Consider the following 17,523-nt stretch of genomic DNA (forward strand, 5'->3'; position numbering starts at 1 on the left):
TCATTAGGGGCCACAAGATAGATATAATGAACAAGACACCAATCCCATTGTCTGACCCCTTTGGCAGATAAATGGAACGAGTGAGTATGTTCATGTAATTTGTAGTACTTATATTGTCCATTACCATCTGCACAATGTTCCCTTGTACATGAGAGAGGAACGAGTAAGCAAGACATGAAAAGTAATTCTTCCACTATACTCTGCATTGATTATGCCTCAACTGGAGTATTGTGTCCAGTTCTGGTCACTACATTTTGGGAAAGATATGGACAAATTGGAGAGAATACAGAGAAGAGCAACAAGGATGATTAGGCATCTGGAAAAGATGACCTGTGAGGGATGATTGAAAAAAAAATGGGTTTATTTAGTCTGGAAAAGTGAAGACAGAGAAGGGACATGATAACCATTTAGAAATACCTAAATGGTTGTTACAAGGAGGATGGAGAAAAATTGTTCTCCTTAACCTCTGATGATAGGACAAGAAGCAGTGGGCTTAAATTGCAGCAAGGGAGGTTTAGTTTGGACATTAGGAAAAAAAAACTTCCTAACTGTCAGGGAGGTTAGGCACTGGAATAAATTGCCTAGGGAGGTTGTGGAATCTCCATCATTGGAGATATTTAAGAGCAGGTTAGACAAAAACCTGTCAGGGATATTATAGATGGTGCTGGCCCTGCCATGAGTGAAGGGAACTGGACTTGATGACCTCTTAAGGTCCCTTCCAGTCCTTTGATTCTATGATTCTATGAACTTCGCAGGCAGTCTTGCTAACCTAATGAGGTGGGCTTTAAACTAGGTTCACCGGGGGACGGTGACCTAAGCTCAGAGATAACTGAGGAAGTGGGATACCAGGAGGACACACAAGGAGGAAGGTGCAAAAGGGGAAGCCTCCTGATACATACTGAGAAAGTAGGCCACTGGGCTAGTTATCTTAGATGTATTTATATGAACGCAAGAAGCCTGGGAAACTAGCAGGAAGTCCTGGCACAGTCAAGGAACTATGATATGATTGGAATAACAGAAATTTGGTGGGGATGTTCATATGACTGGAGCAATGTCATGGATGGGTATAAGTTGTTCAGAAAGGACAGGCACGTGAGGAAAGGTGGAGGAGTTGCATTATGTAAGAGAGTGGTATGATTGCTCAGCATTCCAGTATGAAACTGGAGAAAAGCCTGTTGAGAGTCTTTTGGGTTAAGTTTAGAGGCAAGACCAACAAGGGTGATATCGTGGTGGGAATGTGCTATAGACGACCATCTCAGAAGGATGAGGTAGATGAGGATTTCTTTGGACAACTAACTGAAGTTTCTAGATCACAGGCCCTGGTTCTAATAGGGGACTTCAATAACCCTGACATCTGCTGGGAGAGCAATACAGCCATGAACAATCCAGGAAGTTTTTGGAGGGTGTTGGGGATAACTTCCCGGTACAAGTGCTGGAGGAACCAACTAGGGGCCATGCTCATCTTGACCTGCTGCTTACAAACAGGGAAGAATTGGTAGGGGAAGTAGTCAGCATGACCATGAGATGATTGAGTTCAGGATCCTGACAAAAGGAAGAAAGGAGAGTAGCAAAATACAGACCCTGGACTTCAGAAAAGCAGACTTTGACTCCCTGAGGGAACTGATGGTCAGGATCCCCTGGGAAGGTAATATGAGGGGGCAAGGAGTCCAGGAGAGCTGACTGTATTTTTAAAAAAAGCCTTATTGAGGGCACAGGAACAAACAGATGACCAGGAGGAGTATAAAATTATTGCTTGACCATATAGGGGTGTAATCAGGAAGGCCAAAGCACAATTGCAGTTGCTGCCAGCAAGGGATGTGAAGGGTAACAAGAAGGGTTTCTACAGGTATGTTGGCAACAAGAAGAAGGTCAGGGAAAGTCTGGGACCCTTACTGAATAGGGGAGGCAACCAAGTGACAGATGATGTGGAGAAAGCTGAAGTACTCAATGCTTTTTTTTGCCTCAGTCTTCACAGACAAGGTCAGCTCCCAGACTGCTATTATGGGAAACACAGTATGGGGAGGAGGTGAGCAGTCCTCAGTGGTGAAATGAAAGGTTAAGGACCATTTAGAAAAGCTGGACATGCACAAGTCCATGCGTCCAGATCTAATACATCCGAGGATACCAAGGGAGTTGGCTGATGTGATTTCAGAGACATTGGCCATTATCTTTGAAAACTTGTGGCGATCGGGGGAGGCCCCAGATTATTGGAAAAAGGCAAATATAGTGCCCATTTTTGAAAAAGGGAAGAAGGAGAACCCAGGGAACTACAGACTGGTCAGCCTCACTTTAGTCCCTGGCAAAATCATGGAGCAGGTCCTCAAGAAATCCATTTTGAAGCACTTGGAGGGGAGGAAAGTGATCAGGAACAGTCAACATGAATTCATCAAGGGGACCAACCTGATTGCCTTCTATGATGAGATAACTGGCTCTGTGGATATGGGGAAAGTGGTGGACATGATATATCTTGACTTTAGCAAAGATTTTGATATTGTCTCCCATAGTATTCTTGCCAACAAATTAAAGAAAGTATGGATTGGATGAATGGACTATAAGGTGGATAGAAAGTTGGCTAGATCATCGGGCTCAATGGGTAGTAATCAATGACTTGATGTCTAGTTGGCAGCCAGTATCAAGCAGAGTGCTCCAGGAGTCAGTCCTGGGGCTGGTTTTGTTCAACATCTTTCTTAATGATCTAGATGATGGGATGGATTGCACCCTCAGCAAGTTCACAGATAACACTAAGCTGTGGGGAGAGGTAGATACATTGGAGGGTAGGGATAGGGTCCAGAGTAACCTAGAAAAATTGGAGGATTGTGCCAAAATAAATCTGATGAGGTTTAGCAAGGACAAGTGCAAAGTCCTGTACTTAGGACAGAATAATATTGTGTACTGCTACAGGCTGGGGACTGACACGCTAAGCAGCCGTTCGGCAGAAAAGGACCTGGGGGTTAGAGTAGACAAGAAATTGGATATAAGTCAGCAATGTGCCCTTGTTGCCAAAAAGGCCAATGGCATATTGGGCTGTATAAGTAGGATCATGGCCAGCAGATCAAGGGAAGTGATTATTCCCCTCTATCCCTCACTGGTGAGGGCACATCTGGAGTATTGCATCCAGTTTTGGTCCCCCCACTACAGAAGGGATGTGGACAAATTGGAGAGAGTCCAGCGGAGAGCAACAAAAATGATTAGGGGTCTTAGGCACATAATTTACGAGGAGAGGCTGAGGGAACTGGGGTTATTTAGTCTGCAGAAGAGAAGAGTGAGGGGGGGATTTGATAGCAGCCTTCAACTATCTGAATGGGGGTTCCAAAGAGGATGGTGCTCGGCTGTCCTCAGTGGTGGCAGATGACAGAACAAGGAGCAATGGTCTCAAGTTGCAGTTGGGGAGGTCTAGGTTGGATATTAAGACACACTAGGAAGATGGTGAAGCACTGGAATGGGTTACCTAGGGAGGTGGTGGAATCTCTATCCTTAGAGGTTTTTAAGGCCCAGCTTGCAAAGCCCTGGCTGGGATGATTTAATTGTGTTGGTCCTGCTTTGAGCATGGGATTGGACTAGATGACCTCCTGAGGTCTCTTCCAACCCTTATATTCTATGATTCTATGATCTCAGAGCCAGATGGCTCCTAATTCCAACACATTGGACTGTGAGCTCTTTTCTTGAAAACCTGGTGACCCTGAATTGTAAATTGAGACAAATGGCCTCCCAGTCCTGTGTGGAGTGCATCTGATGTTGTTGTCAAGGATGGTCAGGGGGAATGAATAGCACAACTTGGAGAACATTAAATCCGTTCGTCCACTACCTCTCCAATGCAGAATGTCCTGGGATATGGTGATAAATATATGAATACTGTCTGGACTGGGTGTGTAAACTGTCAACATACAATGCTGCATTGTTCGCATTCTCAGAAGAGCAGAGCCGATTACATAAGTGGTAGCTCTGAACAACTCCACGAGTCCCAAAGTGATGATGACCTTCTGGTGTCGAGAGGCTTGAATTTGGGAAATCACTTCCTGTAGTCTTAAAATCCTGTTTTCCAGAAGAAAGGTTCTCCCTTCCACTGAGTCCACTATGGAACGTGTAAAAGGAATCCACTGACTTGGGCAGAGACTGGACTTTCTCATATTTAAAAGGAGCCCCTGATCTGAGAAGGGGGAGATTGCAACTTCCATGTGATGCAATGGAAATTTAGCTGCTGCAAATACCTTCCTTTCTGAGAAGTTACATTTCCACAGAAAGGCACTTTGGGCAAACACACACACACAGACACACACAACCCATCTCACTGCTTCTCCCAACTCAAATAGGAACACTTTGTATCAGAAATGGCATCTCACCACCAAGAACTTCAGGTACTTTTGATGACTGTACTGGATAGCAATATGAAAACTCCCGTGTTTTAAGTTGAGAATGATGACCAATCTAGAATTGTACGTGAGGATAATATGGAGGGCAACGTTGACTTTTGAAGCCGGAATTTTCTGATGTCCTTCTTTAAATATCTGAAGTCTAAGATCAGATGTAAACCCCAATCTTTTTTCTGTATCAGAAAATATGTTGAATAGAACCCCTGACACCAAAATTGTTTGTGTACCTCTTCAACAGCTCTTCTCAGGATCAGCTTCTGAACTTACATTTGTAAAATCACCTTCTTGGAAAGGTCCCTGAAAAGGGAAGGGTATGAGAAATTAGAGGGTGGGGGTGAGTTTTCACATTGAGTGGCATAACCCTGGCCTATAATTGCCTCTATCTATGTATCTGATGTAATTAGCCTCCTCTGCTTGATAAATTGGGCCAGCATGTCTGCAAATAAGAAAGGAGAATGAACCTCACTGATTGGTCCCTTTGAGCATCACATCAAATCTCTGGCCTGGTTTCTGCTGAAGATGAAGAACAGGAAGCTGGTTCCCTCATCCTAGGACTAGACCTGAAAGATATCTTCTTTCTGCTGAGATTGAAATTAATCCAGCACATATCTGAAGCCAGTAGAGATGACCAGAGAAAAAGGCTGAAGCCATTCCCGCTTGTTCATCAATTAACAAGTCTAGGTCAACATATGTGTCCAGGTCCCCCTGCTACAAAGCAGAAGCCAATTCTTCATTGTCTTCCTCAAAGAGGGTATATTGTACCACAGTCAGCACCATCAGATCAGGAGGAGATGGATCTGAGGACTTATTACCCCCTGTGTACGCATCAGAGGAAACTTTACCCTTTCATCTATAAGACGGATAATAAAAAACCCCCACCAAAAAAAAAAAAAAAGAACAGTTGTGGTTGGATCTCGTAGGGCCCCAAAAGTCAATTGCTGCCACTCTTTCCACTAGGTGGTATCCAGGATCATAAGTGGTGAAGGCATTGGTTGGCATAACCCAAGATGAAGCAGGCCTCCCAATTCTTCCTCTATCCTCCTCTGCAGGCAGACCCAGCCTTCAAGCAGTCAGAGAATCTAAGGGGACTTCTAGGAGTGGGCGCACGTGCACTCCAGTAGGCACCTCTTGGAGAAGGTTCTACCAGAAAGCACCACAAGACAGCACATATCCCACATGTGGTTACAGGCAGAGCAACGTAAAGGAGAACTTTTGCATTAGTTCCTATTAGTACATATTAACCCTTTTAGTCCTTCTCTTTTTCTATATTTAATTCTTTTATATATATTAACTATTCTTTAGACTCTTTATGATATTAACAAAGAGTATGGTGGATTCTAAGGCCCAGAACACTGGCCCTTAGCCTATATGTAACCCCATTCAGGAATTCTGTTCATTAGGCTATATTTAATGATCCTTGGCACCTCCACATCTATAGAACTCCCTATATTCATGGAACGCCCCCCCCCCCTTTAGAAATATGCATGTATATAATGCTTACATAGGCATATGTAAACTAGGAGATTGATGAAGGATATTTGTTATGGCAGATGTTTCTTATTGGGGAATCAAGAGAGAAGAATGACTTATGGGGGAAGAAGGACCCACTGAACAATTTTATCATTAAAAATTGTTGGTGCTCTCAGCTGTAAACAATCATGACTTCATTAATCAATTAAGTAAATTGAGAAAGTATTTATATTAAGTGAAATGACATCAGAATATATGTGTCTTTCAGAATATTCTTGGCAAAGATGTGTGTCTTTGTTTGCATAATGACAGAAGTTTTGGAATTTAGTTCAGCTATGAACTCAAACTTCTGAAAACCAGAAATACACAATTTAAATTTCACATACAGCAATGACGCTGATCTCTTTTAGCAATGCCTCAATATGCTCTATTATACATACAAACATATTTTTCGTCTGTCAAACCCACAGTTGCTGAAATAGAAAACAATTCACTTCTCTTTTCAACCCATTCCCATATGATTCCACTTAAATCTGTTAAAGGACAGAAAGGACAGAAATACCTCAACATACTTATACTGACTGTCATCATTACCAGATGCTGGAGATGCCAGAACCTGGTGTATTCTCAAACACTTAGCGATAAACACATGGGCATATTGGGTCATTGCTGAAAGAGGACAGAAGGAAGTTTGCATGGGCTACCTTAGTTGTGCATTTCTGGTTTGAAGAAATTTGGGTTTTGCACAATTCAACATTTTGCAAGGGAATGACATACCGCTGAGTAACCGTACCTCTGCATTAACAATGTTTGTGCCACTGAGTTATACACAAAGGAAGGAAGGAACATTCAGGTTGTCTTTATACTTGGAAAACTGTCAAAACTGGCTAGAAGCTTCTTTTTTTTTCAATCCACCCCTAATTAAATTGAATTCCACTAAGATTCCAGGAAGGTTTTCTTCTCATAGACAGAGAGGGCTTGTGTATGACTGATGCAAGTGCAGCCTGATTTGTCCTCTCTTACCTGTATTCATTAGCTGTTCTAATTTCTTTTCCAAATGACTGATTTCCTTCTTCTCCGGGAGATATCTCCATTCCTGCACCTTCAGCTCATCTCTGTTGGCAAACCGCATGCACTCTATAGTTTTGAGCTTTTTTTCTCCTTCCTGGGAAACTTTTTCATCAATGGAGGACAACTGATTTCTCAGTTGTATAATCTGTGCTTCCAGAACGAGGAGCGGATTTTGAAGCTGGACTTCTAAGTGCTTTTGGACACTTCCTAATTTCTCATTCAATAAATTGAACTGGGCTTCCATCTTCTTTTCTAATAATAAGGAAGAGAATAATTAAAAACATGAGTTTCTTTCAAATAATTACAGATGTGTGTTAGAAGTTAATTTTTTCATTGAGCTGGGAAAGAGAATAACCCAGCACTTTTATGAACAGCATACTATTGAAGGCAGTGTCTTTTCATTTGTGAAAAAAGGTAGCTCATCACATCCCTTGACCACGGGAGGTGGAAGGAGAAGACAATCATGCAATACATTCCAAATTATGTACTGGTTATGTGGCGGAAACCGGATAGATATAATGAAGAATACACCAATCCCATAGTCTGACCCCTTTGGCACAGAAGTGGAACGAGTGAGCTTCACCTTGTATGTTCAGCTAAATTGTAGTGGTTATATTGACCGTTACAACCTGCAGAATGTTCCCTTGTACATGAGGGAGGAATGATCTCAGAGCCAGGTTGCTCCTTATTCCAACACACTGTGCTGTGAGCTCTTTTCTTGGAAAACCCAGTGACCCTGAATTGTAAATGGAGACAAATGCGCTCCCCATCCTGTGTTGGATGTGTCTGATGCAATTGTCTCAGATGGGGCATAGGGAATGAATAGTACACCTTGGAGAACATTCAATCTGTTCATCCACCACTTCAACGAATACAGAATGTCAAGGGGAATGGTGATAAACATATGAAGATTGTCTCAATTGGGTGTGTAAACTGGCAAGATACAATGCGGCATTGTTTGCATTCTCAGTAGAGCGGAAGGGGTTACATAAGTGGTAGCTCCAATCAACCCCATGAATCCAAAGAGACTATGACCTTCTGGTATTGAGAGGCATGAATGCACTGTAGTAGGCACAAAACTGAGAAGGTTCTACCTTAAAGCACCACACGGCAGCAAAGTACCCGCATGTGGGAATATGCAGAGCCACTTGAAGGAGGATATTTGCATTAGTACCTGTTAGTTCATATTAACCCGTTTAGTCCTTCTCTATTTGTGTATTTCACCACTCTTATGCTCTTGATACAACTTAATGCAAGAAAGGGGCATTCAGGTTGTCTTTATACTTCAAAAGCTGTCAAAACTGATTACAAGAGAGGGCTTTTGTATGACTGATGCAAGTACAGCCTGATATGTCCCCTTTATGCTATTCTCGGGTGAAAACTTTTTTTTTCTTCATTTTTTTTTTCATCTCTTGCTGTTCTGATTTCTGCTCCAAATGACTAATTTCCAGAGTGGGATATGACATTAAAAGTTTCTTTTCTAGGATATCTCTCCATAGCTGCAGCTCATCTCTGTTGGCAAACTGCATGCTGTTTCAAGTTTTGTGCTTCTTTTGTATTTCCAGAAAAAATGGAGGACAACTGAATATTTAGTTTTAAAATATGTTTTTCCAGATCTAAAAGGGGATTTTGTATACAGGTTTCTAGGTGTGTTTGGACACTTCCTAATTTTTCATCCAATAATGTCTCAATTGCCCTCCGACTGGTTTTGATTTCTAACTTGAAATGCTCTTCCATCTTCTTTTCCAATAATTAGGAAAAGAAATATAAGAACTTGAATTTCTTTCAATTAATTTCAGATGTCTGTTAGAGGTTAATGTTCCCCTTTATGGGGGAAGGAAAATAGCCCTGCACTTTTATGGACACAATGCAGGTTTTCAGTACCTGCTGAATTTGTCTAACTTTAGTATTTGCTGTTGTAGAAACGGAGAGCCTGAGAAACGTGGCCTTGTATTAGAGGCCTGGTATGAGGCCTGAACTAAAGTAATGGTCAAGTCTTGCTAACATAAAGCAAAGTTAGCAAAAGATAGGCTGTGAGCAGAAATCAGTCCCTGTTATAAAATGTGCCTGCTTCCACTTCACAGAACCTGGCAAGAACAAGACTGGTATTGCAAAACCACACAGTTGGTAACTAGTTGGTGTATAAAGAGGAGTCTCAGAGGGACTGTCTTTGGCTGGCCTCAGGGCAGTGGAAAGTCCTGCCACTGACTGAGCTGCTCCATTGTTACATTGTTACATGTATTAGTAATCCAGTAGAGTCTGGAGGATACTAGTACCATGCTTTGTTGATAATAAACTTGGATGGGTGCCTTCGCTACTGAAACGTGTCTGTGTTTTTTGGGCAGTTCGAGTGTCGCCAGATGTTGGCTGTGTGTGTGTGTTCTCTTTGCATGCTGCTCTGTGACTGGCCAGTTAGCCTGAACTGTAGGCTCTCTCTTTCTACCATATCTGCTGTTGAACATCATCCTGATGTACTAATGGAATGGGAAATGTTTCATCATGAACATATCCTGTCTTTTCCCAGAAACAGAACAGAAATGTTGTTTGAACATATCTGCCCTTCTGCATTATTATTGACAATTCTTCCCTTTGCATCTAGCAATGGGCAAATAATATAGCTAGGATTCATTTTGGTCCTAATGTTTAAATCTATGTCAATAAGTTCAGAAGCACCTCTGCATTCTACCTCTTCAATTTTTGTATAGGTTTATACATAATTAGAAGTGACAGAAAGGTGTACAATAAACCAGATAGCTAAGGCTGAGGGAATGTATTTGTGGCTGCTGCTTTCAGATCCCTGCTCCTGGAAAAGGACTGGGGATGCTTAGCATTCATGCTTATCAGGGGAGTACCAAAAGGAGAGATCAGCTCACAGATCTCCTCTGGGTGGAAATTCTATTGCATCTGATCTTGTCACTGATGCAAAGAGATCACAGTGATTAAAGGAAATTTTCTGCACCCCATATAGCATGTTTTGGATCCATTTCTATAGAGGTGGGTTTTTTTTAAAGTCCAATTTCACCCCATTCATTTGTAAGGTTTGGCCAAAAAGACAAGAATCAATTAGAGATCCTTCTACAAATAAGAGAGTTCTGTTGCCCTAATCTGCTGAAGGTGCCAGATGGCCCAGTCTTGGTGTTCCCCTTGGACCAGTCAAAGGGATAGGCATGCTGCTTACTTTTGAAGGAGTGGTGAGCGCCACGGGACTCTCTGTTCAACCTTTCCCTGGAACACTGGGAAAATCTGCTATTTACTCTACATAGAGCCATGAAAGCAGCACCTGGACTTCCTATAGGCCCTTCCTGTACCTCTTGACAAGAGTGAGAAACTTCTTGGATGGTTGGTTTCAGCCATGACCTTATCCAATGACTCAACAAAAAGATGGCCACTGGAGTTCTTGAAAAGGCAATGAGCTTATTGCTTAGGGCTTCATCCCTCCCGTCTAGGGGAGACATGTACATGTGATAATACAGAGCTCTACCTCATAACTCAAGCTAAAAATCTGAGTACAGCTATGGAGTTGTGCAAGACAAATGCATAACATGAGGACAGAGCCAGGGAGAACACCAACCTGCCAGTGGTCTTCTGAAACAGGAGGCACTCAGGATTGAAGTTGGTCCTCCCTGTAATGAGGGAGCCAGAAAAAATGCCTGGGCAAAGCTTGGCAGAGGACTGGGAAAGGTAGAAGCCCTGACCTGAGAGAGGCATTCTAGGAAGTGGCCCTGGAAAATAGTGGATAAGGATAGCCTTGAGTTCAAGTCACTCTGCTGCCTCACAGTTTAGATCCCACAGCTGGTAAATGTTCACAAGGAAGGGCACAGCACGACCAATGATTTCACTTCATGAAGTTACATAGAAACCTTTGCAGTGAGAGTAAAGGAATGGGCGACAGGGGGTGGATCACTTTATGATTACCTGTTCTGTTCACTCCCTCTGGGGCACCTGGCACTGGCCACTGTCAGAAGACAGGATACTGGGCTAGATGGACTTTTGGTTTGACCCAGTATGGTCATTCTTTTGTTCTTATGAATATAGCGTCCTGCAATAGGAACTGTGATTAGCCCCTGATACAAAGGGAGAAGGGAAGCCCTGCACTTAGGGTTGAAAGACTGTTCAGCTTGAGGAGGCCGAAACACTCTTAGCTCTGCCAGAGTGTGAGGAAAAGGATTTTAGTGCTTTGACTTCTTGTTTTGCCCTGGAAGGGAAGGATTTATAATTTGGCTGGAGGACAAACTCACTTTACTAGGTCAGGAAAGACTGTCTCCAAAGGAGAGAAATTGAGGCATGGATGCTTCTGAAACACAGAAAGGTACTCTGCACCCTCACATGTGGTGTTATCTATGAGGGAGGGTAGGGCAATAAAAGCATAAGACACCTTTGCAAACAGGCATATTTTTGTATAACTGTTGCCACTGTTCAATTAAGGCATAATTATGTAATAGTGAGATTAATTAACCATTGGAACAATTTACTGAGGATCATGGTGGATTCTCCATCATGGATGCCCCCCTTTATTAATTAAAACCTATATTTAGGGCCCTACCAATTTCACAGTTCACTCTAGTCAATTTCACAGCCTCACAGCCCCTTCTTAAAATTGGTCAATTTCATGATTTCAGATATTTGCATCTAAAATTTCATGGTGGTGTAATGGTGAGTATCCTGATCCAAAAGGAAATTGTGTGTGGGGAGGCGGGTCCCAAAGATGTTGTAGGGGGATTTCAGCATTGCCATATTCACTACTGTACTTCCTTCATAGCCCAGCTCTGAGGGCAAGAGCTGTGAAGTTTCCTGCAGCTGGACGAGGCTCCCAGAGGTGGAGGAATTCTGACCTCCCCATTGCTGCTGGGAGGACCCCAAACAGGGGCTCCTAGCTGCTAGTCAGGGCCAGTGGTGGATTAAAACATAGGCCCATAGGGCCCATGCCAAGGGGCCCTAGACAATTTGAAAGCCCTGGGCCCCCATTGGAGTCATGGGGGGGGGGCAGCCCTGAACCCAGCATGAGCCATGGGGAGGTGGGGCAGAAGCATGGAGCTCAGGCAGGAGCTGTGAGGGGCAAAGCCCTGGGTGCTCCCAGCCCCCGCAGGAGCCTCTGGGGGGAGGCAGCAGCCCTGAGCCTGGGCGCCCAGAGCCTGTGAAGGAGCCACGGGGTACAGAATCCCCCGAGCTCTAGATCCCAGAGCCAGGGCAGGAACCGCATGGGGGCGGGGGAGGCAGAGTGGCGGCAGCCCTGGAGCTTGGGCATCCTGAGTTGGGCAGGAGCTGCAGGGGGTGGCAGCCCCAAGCCCATGGCTGGAGCTTGGGTGAACCCCAGCCCCAGCAGCATTCGCAGTGTGGTGAAGCAGCAGTGTGGGTCTGCGGCAGGAGCTGCAGGCATCTGTAGCAACCCACAGCTCGGGTGCCCTGTGCCTGGGCAGGAACTGTGGGAGGCAGAAGCTCAGAGCCCAGCTTTGGGGCTGCTGCATTGCAGAAGTGAGGGTGGTATACCCTCACTTTTTCCTCACTTCTGCACTGCTTGTGGAGGTGGGTCTAATCTCCCTCCAGTAACAGCTGAGCAGGGGAAGGACACGTCCTGTCCCTCCCCAGCCCAGCTGATTTTGGGGAGATCAGATTTCATGGGGTAGGGTTATTTTCTTGGTCCATGACATGTTTTACACATCCGTGAAATTGGTAGGGCCCTACCTATATTGATAGATCAGAGGGAAGTTTGAATCACCACTAAGGAAGAGACTGTGATCTGCCTTTACATCAGCTGGCACGGGAGCAGGATGTGCTGGGCCTGTAAGACCACTCCTGACCCTTTTATGGGGTTCCCTAGGACTATTTTTATACCTTTGCCTGTGGACCTCTGCCCTTGGGGCTTCTGTTCCTCTCCCTTCTTTCTGTTTCTTTCCTGTTTTCCCCCATCTGGCATCGTATAAGACCAAGATCTGTGTGGTTGCCCAGACAACGCCAGAAAAGAGATGGCTAAGAAGGGATCCGACAGGTGTATAAAATCATGAATGGTGTGAAAAAATTGAATAAGGAAATGTGATTTACTCATTCTTATAACAAAAGAATAAGGGGTCACCCAATGAAATTAAGAGGCAGCAGATTTAAAACAAACAAAAAAAAGTATGACTTCATAGTCAACCTGTGGAACACTTTCCCAAGGGATGTTGTGAAATCCAAACTGTAAAGGGGTCCAATAAGAACTAGATAAGTTCATGGAGGATAGGTCCAGCAATGGCTATTATCCAGTATGGGCAGGGATGAAACATTATGTTCTGTGAATCCCTAGCCTCGGTTTTCCCATAAACTGGGAACTGGTGATGGGTTGGATCACTTGATGCTAGATAGCCTGTTCTGTTCATTCCCTCTTAAGCACCTGGTATTGGCCACATTTGGAAGACAGGATGATGGGCTAGATCGGGGTGGCCAACCTCTGGTTTTTGAGCCTCATGTGGCTCTTCAGAGGTTAATATGCAGATCCTTGCATAGGCGCCAACTCTGGGGCTGGAGCTACAGGTGCCAACTTTCCAGTGTGCTACAGGGTGCTCACTGCTCAACCTCTGGCTCTACTCCAGGCCCTAGCCCCACTCCACTCCTTCCCCCAAGGTCCCCACACCTTCCCCTGAGTCTGCTGTGCCCTTGCTCCTCCTCCTCCTCCTCCCCCCAACCCCAAGCCTCCTGCACACCACAAAACAGCTGATCGTGGCAGATGGGAGGCACAGGGATGGAGAATTAGGTGCTGATTGGTGGTGCTGCTGGTGGATGAGAGACACTGGGGGTCGGGGGGAGCTGACGGAGCACTGCTGATGTATTACTGTGGCTCTTTGGCGATGCACATTGGTAAATTCTGGCTCCCTAGGTAACCCATTCCAGTGCTTCACCACCCTCCTAGTGAAATTTTTTTTCCTAATATCCAACCAAAACCTCCCACACTGCAACTTGAGACCATTACTCCTTGTTCTGTCATCTGGTACCACTGAGAACAGTCTAGAGCCATCCTATTTGGAACCCACTTTCAGATAGTTGAAAGAAGCTATCAAATCCCCCCTCTTTCTTCTCTTCTGCAGACTAAATAATCCCAGTTCCCTCAGTCTCTCCTCATAAGTCATGTGCTCCAGCCCCCTAATCATTTTTGTTTCTCTCTGCTGGATTCTTTCCAGTTTTTCCATATCCTTCTTCTAGTGTGGGACCAAAAACTGGACACAATATTCCAGATGAGGCCTCACCAATGCCGAATAGAGGGGAATGATCACGTCCTCTCTGGACTCCTTTGGATTCCCCTTTGGACTCCTTCTAAATTCTGTCCCAATAAAGAGATTACTTCTAGCTGACTCGACCTGATATTTGCCTTCAGATTCTCTCTCTATGAGGAAATTTCTTCCAGCTTCTGGTCTAGTATTTAAAAGGACAATACTATTAATAAGGCAGCTATCTCTACTATAAATGGATGGGGTGGGAATCACTGCATTTCCTCTAGAGTGTGGAAGGAGAACTGCAGTAGCACACTTCTACCAATATCCCAGTATTAAAATATTTTTAATGGATAAAAAAACATGTTCCCCATTGGATCTTGGATACAAGTGAGTCAAAAAAGAGAGATTAATTATGGCTGGCAAAGAAAGGAATTCACACAGTAACTTTAAACCATTAATTTGCAATCAGCCAGGATTTGAGACTAATTCTGTTCAAAACTCAGTTTACAAGAAAATAATTTAGTCTCTATTTAATCAACGATGTTCAAAAACTTTTTGTGCTTCAGTCAGTCACCTACAGGGGTCAGAAGGGAATTTTTCACCTGATTCACCATAGTAAACTGGGGAAGGGGTGGGAACAGTTTTGGATTCCTCTGAAGTATCAGAAATAAGATGCTGCTAGAGATAGGCTAGTGGTTGAGTGGCTGGTGTAGTGAGGTGCTATTGAGGCTGTATTTTAAAAATATGGAAGGTATATTTTGATTACATGCTGAGGCTCCCACTGATTCCGAGATTCAGGGTGAGAAAGCAGTCTTCTGCTAGATCATATTGACAGGCATTATTGGCAGGGGGAGGAGGTTGCGTTCCTTTGCATGTGGCCTTGTTTGCCTGCTGGGATCATGTCAGTGTGTCCTTTCCAATTGTTCTCTCCTTTAGCAGGGGACTCAAGTGTTTGTGAGCCTTTGATGTCTCCTGCTAACTGCCTCTGGCACACAGTCAGAGGAGGATTAAGATTTTTTGGGGTACTAGGCACAAAGAAACAAATATTTGCCCCTGTGAGATCCTGCCCCTGGTCCTCCCCTTCCCCTCCTCCCAAGACCCTACTTCCATCCTGGACAGCTCTGGAGAACCTTGTATCCTCCACCTGCCCTAGGTGGCATGCACTGTTGGGGGACAGGGACATGGGCTGAGGGCTTCTCTCATGCACTCCGTTACCCAACCCAGAGCAAGTGGAGGGTACAGAGCTACTCACAGCTGCTTGGGCTCTCTGGGTGGCTCTTTCCATTTGGCTGGGACAGTACCCTTTTTAAGACCTGCACAAGATGTGCTGACTTTTTTGGCAAAACTGGGAATTTGTCCCATTTGCTCTTGCCAACTGACGATCAGTTTTGCCAAAAATGCACTTGGGGGGGGGTGACCAGTGGGTCTTGGGATGGGAGAGCAGCAGGACTTGGATAAGTCCCCTGCAGAGGAAGAGGGGGATCAGTGGAATGTCTCATGCTAGCTTCGCAAAGAGCGGAGGAGAGGGGCAAGGGGCCAGTTTACGTGGAAGGGGGAAGAGGGGCTCGGGCGAGCTCTGAGTAGGGGGGCCACTGGGAATGTGCTCACCAGGCCCTGGCTTCCAGCCTGACCAGGGAGTGGGGCCTCAGGGGGAAGAGGAGGAGCAGCAGGCGCTCCTTCAGGGGCCCCCAAATTAGCCAAGGCCTCTAGGCATAGGCCTTGTGGGCCTGTGCAGTAATCCGCCACTGCACACAACATTTTGGCCCTTTGGTGTCTCCTGTTATCTGCCTCTGGCACACAGCAGTTTACTATCCTGCAGACTAAAGTACTTTAGTTTAACTGAAGCCATTGGTCACAACATTTGGGTGAAATATATGGGCTGTGCTGTGCAGGAGGTCAAGCTTCATTGTGCAATTCTTTCTGGCCTTTCACCCTGCAAATATGAACAGGTGTTCCCTTCTCAGTGTCTTTATGATGCCTAAGGAAGGGTGGAAAGTTATATACCTCCCTGACTGATTCCAACTTATATATGTCAGGAGTGGAATTACTGCAGGATATGTTGGGAATCTCTGAGACTGTTCATTCTTAGGTGTCTCTCTTTCCCACAATGGTTGGATGTGAAGAATTGTTAGGAAGAATGTCATCTCCACAGTGGTATTAATTTTGCTCTTGAAGCTTTGGAGAAGGAAACAACAGAAAGTGAAGCAGGACAATGACACGTGGATTTGAATGAACATCTCTTCTCTTCCCACTTGAAAATTTTCCCTCTAGGTTTTGTGATATCACCATTTCATTAGTCTGGTTTTCTAGTCACCAGAGAAACTTTTCAAGCAGACAGGATCTGAATTTCAAACATATAGCTACAAAGGGTGGAGGGACCTTTCAAGCCTCCTTCGGATATAAAAACAAACACAAATAAAATATAAAGTAGAAGGCAATGAAATGGCACAACTCCACACCCTTCTCCCTGTTCAGGTGATCTATCAATTGAGCCAAAGAAGCCTCCAAAGAAGGTGGTCCCTCACAGTTTTGTTGCAGGCTTTGTATTACTGCAGCTAGTATAATGTGGTCTTGCTTTTCGGGAGATCAGGGATGTAGAAACAAATCAGAAAGGCATTTTCAGTGTCCTCTCTTACCCAAAGCCTCTAGTTGCCCCAGCTTCTCATTCCAGCTGTTGCCTCTCAGGACGGACATTGGCCCTGGCATTTTCTCCACTAGGCAGATTTCCAGCTGCTTTGGTTCATTTCTGGTAGCAAGTTCCATGCTGACTAAAGCTTTCTGATTCCTTCCCATTGTTAGGACAATCTGATCATCTCTGGAAGTCAAGCTGATGCTCACCACTTCAATCTGTTTAGCCAGCCAAGAGAGGGGATCCTGTCGCTGGCTTTGGACTCCTTTTAACTTCAGATGAAACAAGGATCTTCTTTTTACCTGACTGGGGCTGATGTCGGCTTTCAGAGTCTTTCCCCTTTTGGAAAGTTCTTCCATTTTCCAGTCTAGTATTAAAAAATAGAATACTATTAATGAGGCAGCTACCTCTGCTACAAATGGATGGGGTCAGAGTCAGTGAATTTCCTGCAGGGTGTGCAAGGATGACTGTAGCGCCGCACTTCTATCAATATCCCAGTACTACAATTTTTTTTTCAATGGGTGAAAATATTTGCCCCATTGGATCCTGTAAACAATGACTCAAGAAGAGAGATTGATTTTGGCTGGAAAAGGAAGGAATTCACAGAGAAAATATAAAATGATTCATTTGCCCTCTATCTATATTTGAGCACATTTCCAGATTAAACTTTATTCAAAAGTGCCCAATCTATTCTTTCTTTAATCAGCAATTTACTTTTTTTAACATCTCATGCTTTGGGACTTCAGACTGTCACATGCGGGTATTGGAAAGAATTTTACCACCTGATTCACAGTTGTAA

General features: G+C 44.4%; 1 protein-coding gene across 2 annotated transcripts in view; it reads right to left on the reverse strand.

Annotated features, from left to right (window-relative positions):
- LOC117870364 (zinc finger protein RFP-like) overlaps positions 1-17,084 on the reverse strand; it is a 37,497-nt gene extending 20,413 nt beyond the window's left edge. For both annotated transcript variants that reach the window (XM_034757503.1, XM_034757502.1), the window contains exons 1-2: positions 16,732-17,084; positions 6,864-7,163 (exon numbers count right to left, since the gene is read on the reverse strand). In XM_034757503.1, coding sequence (XP_034613394.1) covers positions 6,864-7,163; positions 16,732-17,083 — 652 coding nt within the window. In that variant the 5' untranslated portion in view covers position 17,084. The remainder of the gene's footprint in view (positions 1-6,863; positions 7,164-16,731) is intronic.
- Positions 17,085-17,523: the final 439 nt, after the last annotated feature.

The sequence above is a fragment of the Trachemys scripta genome, unplaced genomic scaffold (genome assembly GCF_013100865.1).
Source record: "Trachemys scripta elegans isolate TJP31775 unplaced genomic scaffold, CAS_Tse_1.0 scaffold_26, whole genome shotgun sequence".
In the NCBI taxonomy this organism is placed as follows: domain Eukaryota; kingdom Metazoa; phylum Chordata; order Testudines; family Emydidae; genus Trachemys; species Trachemys scripta.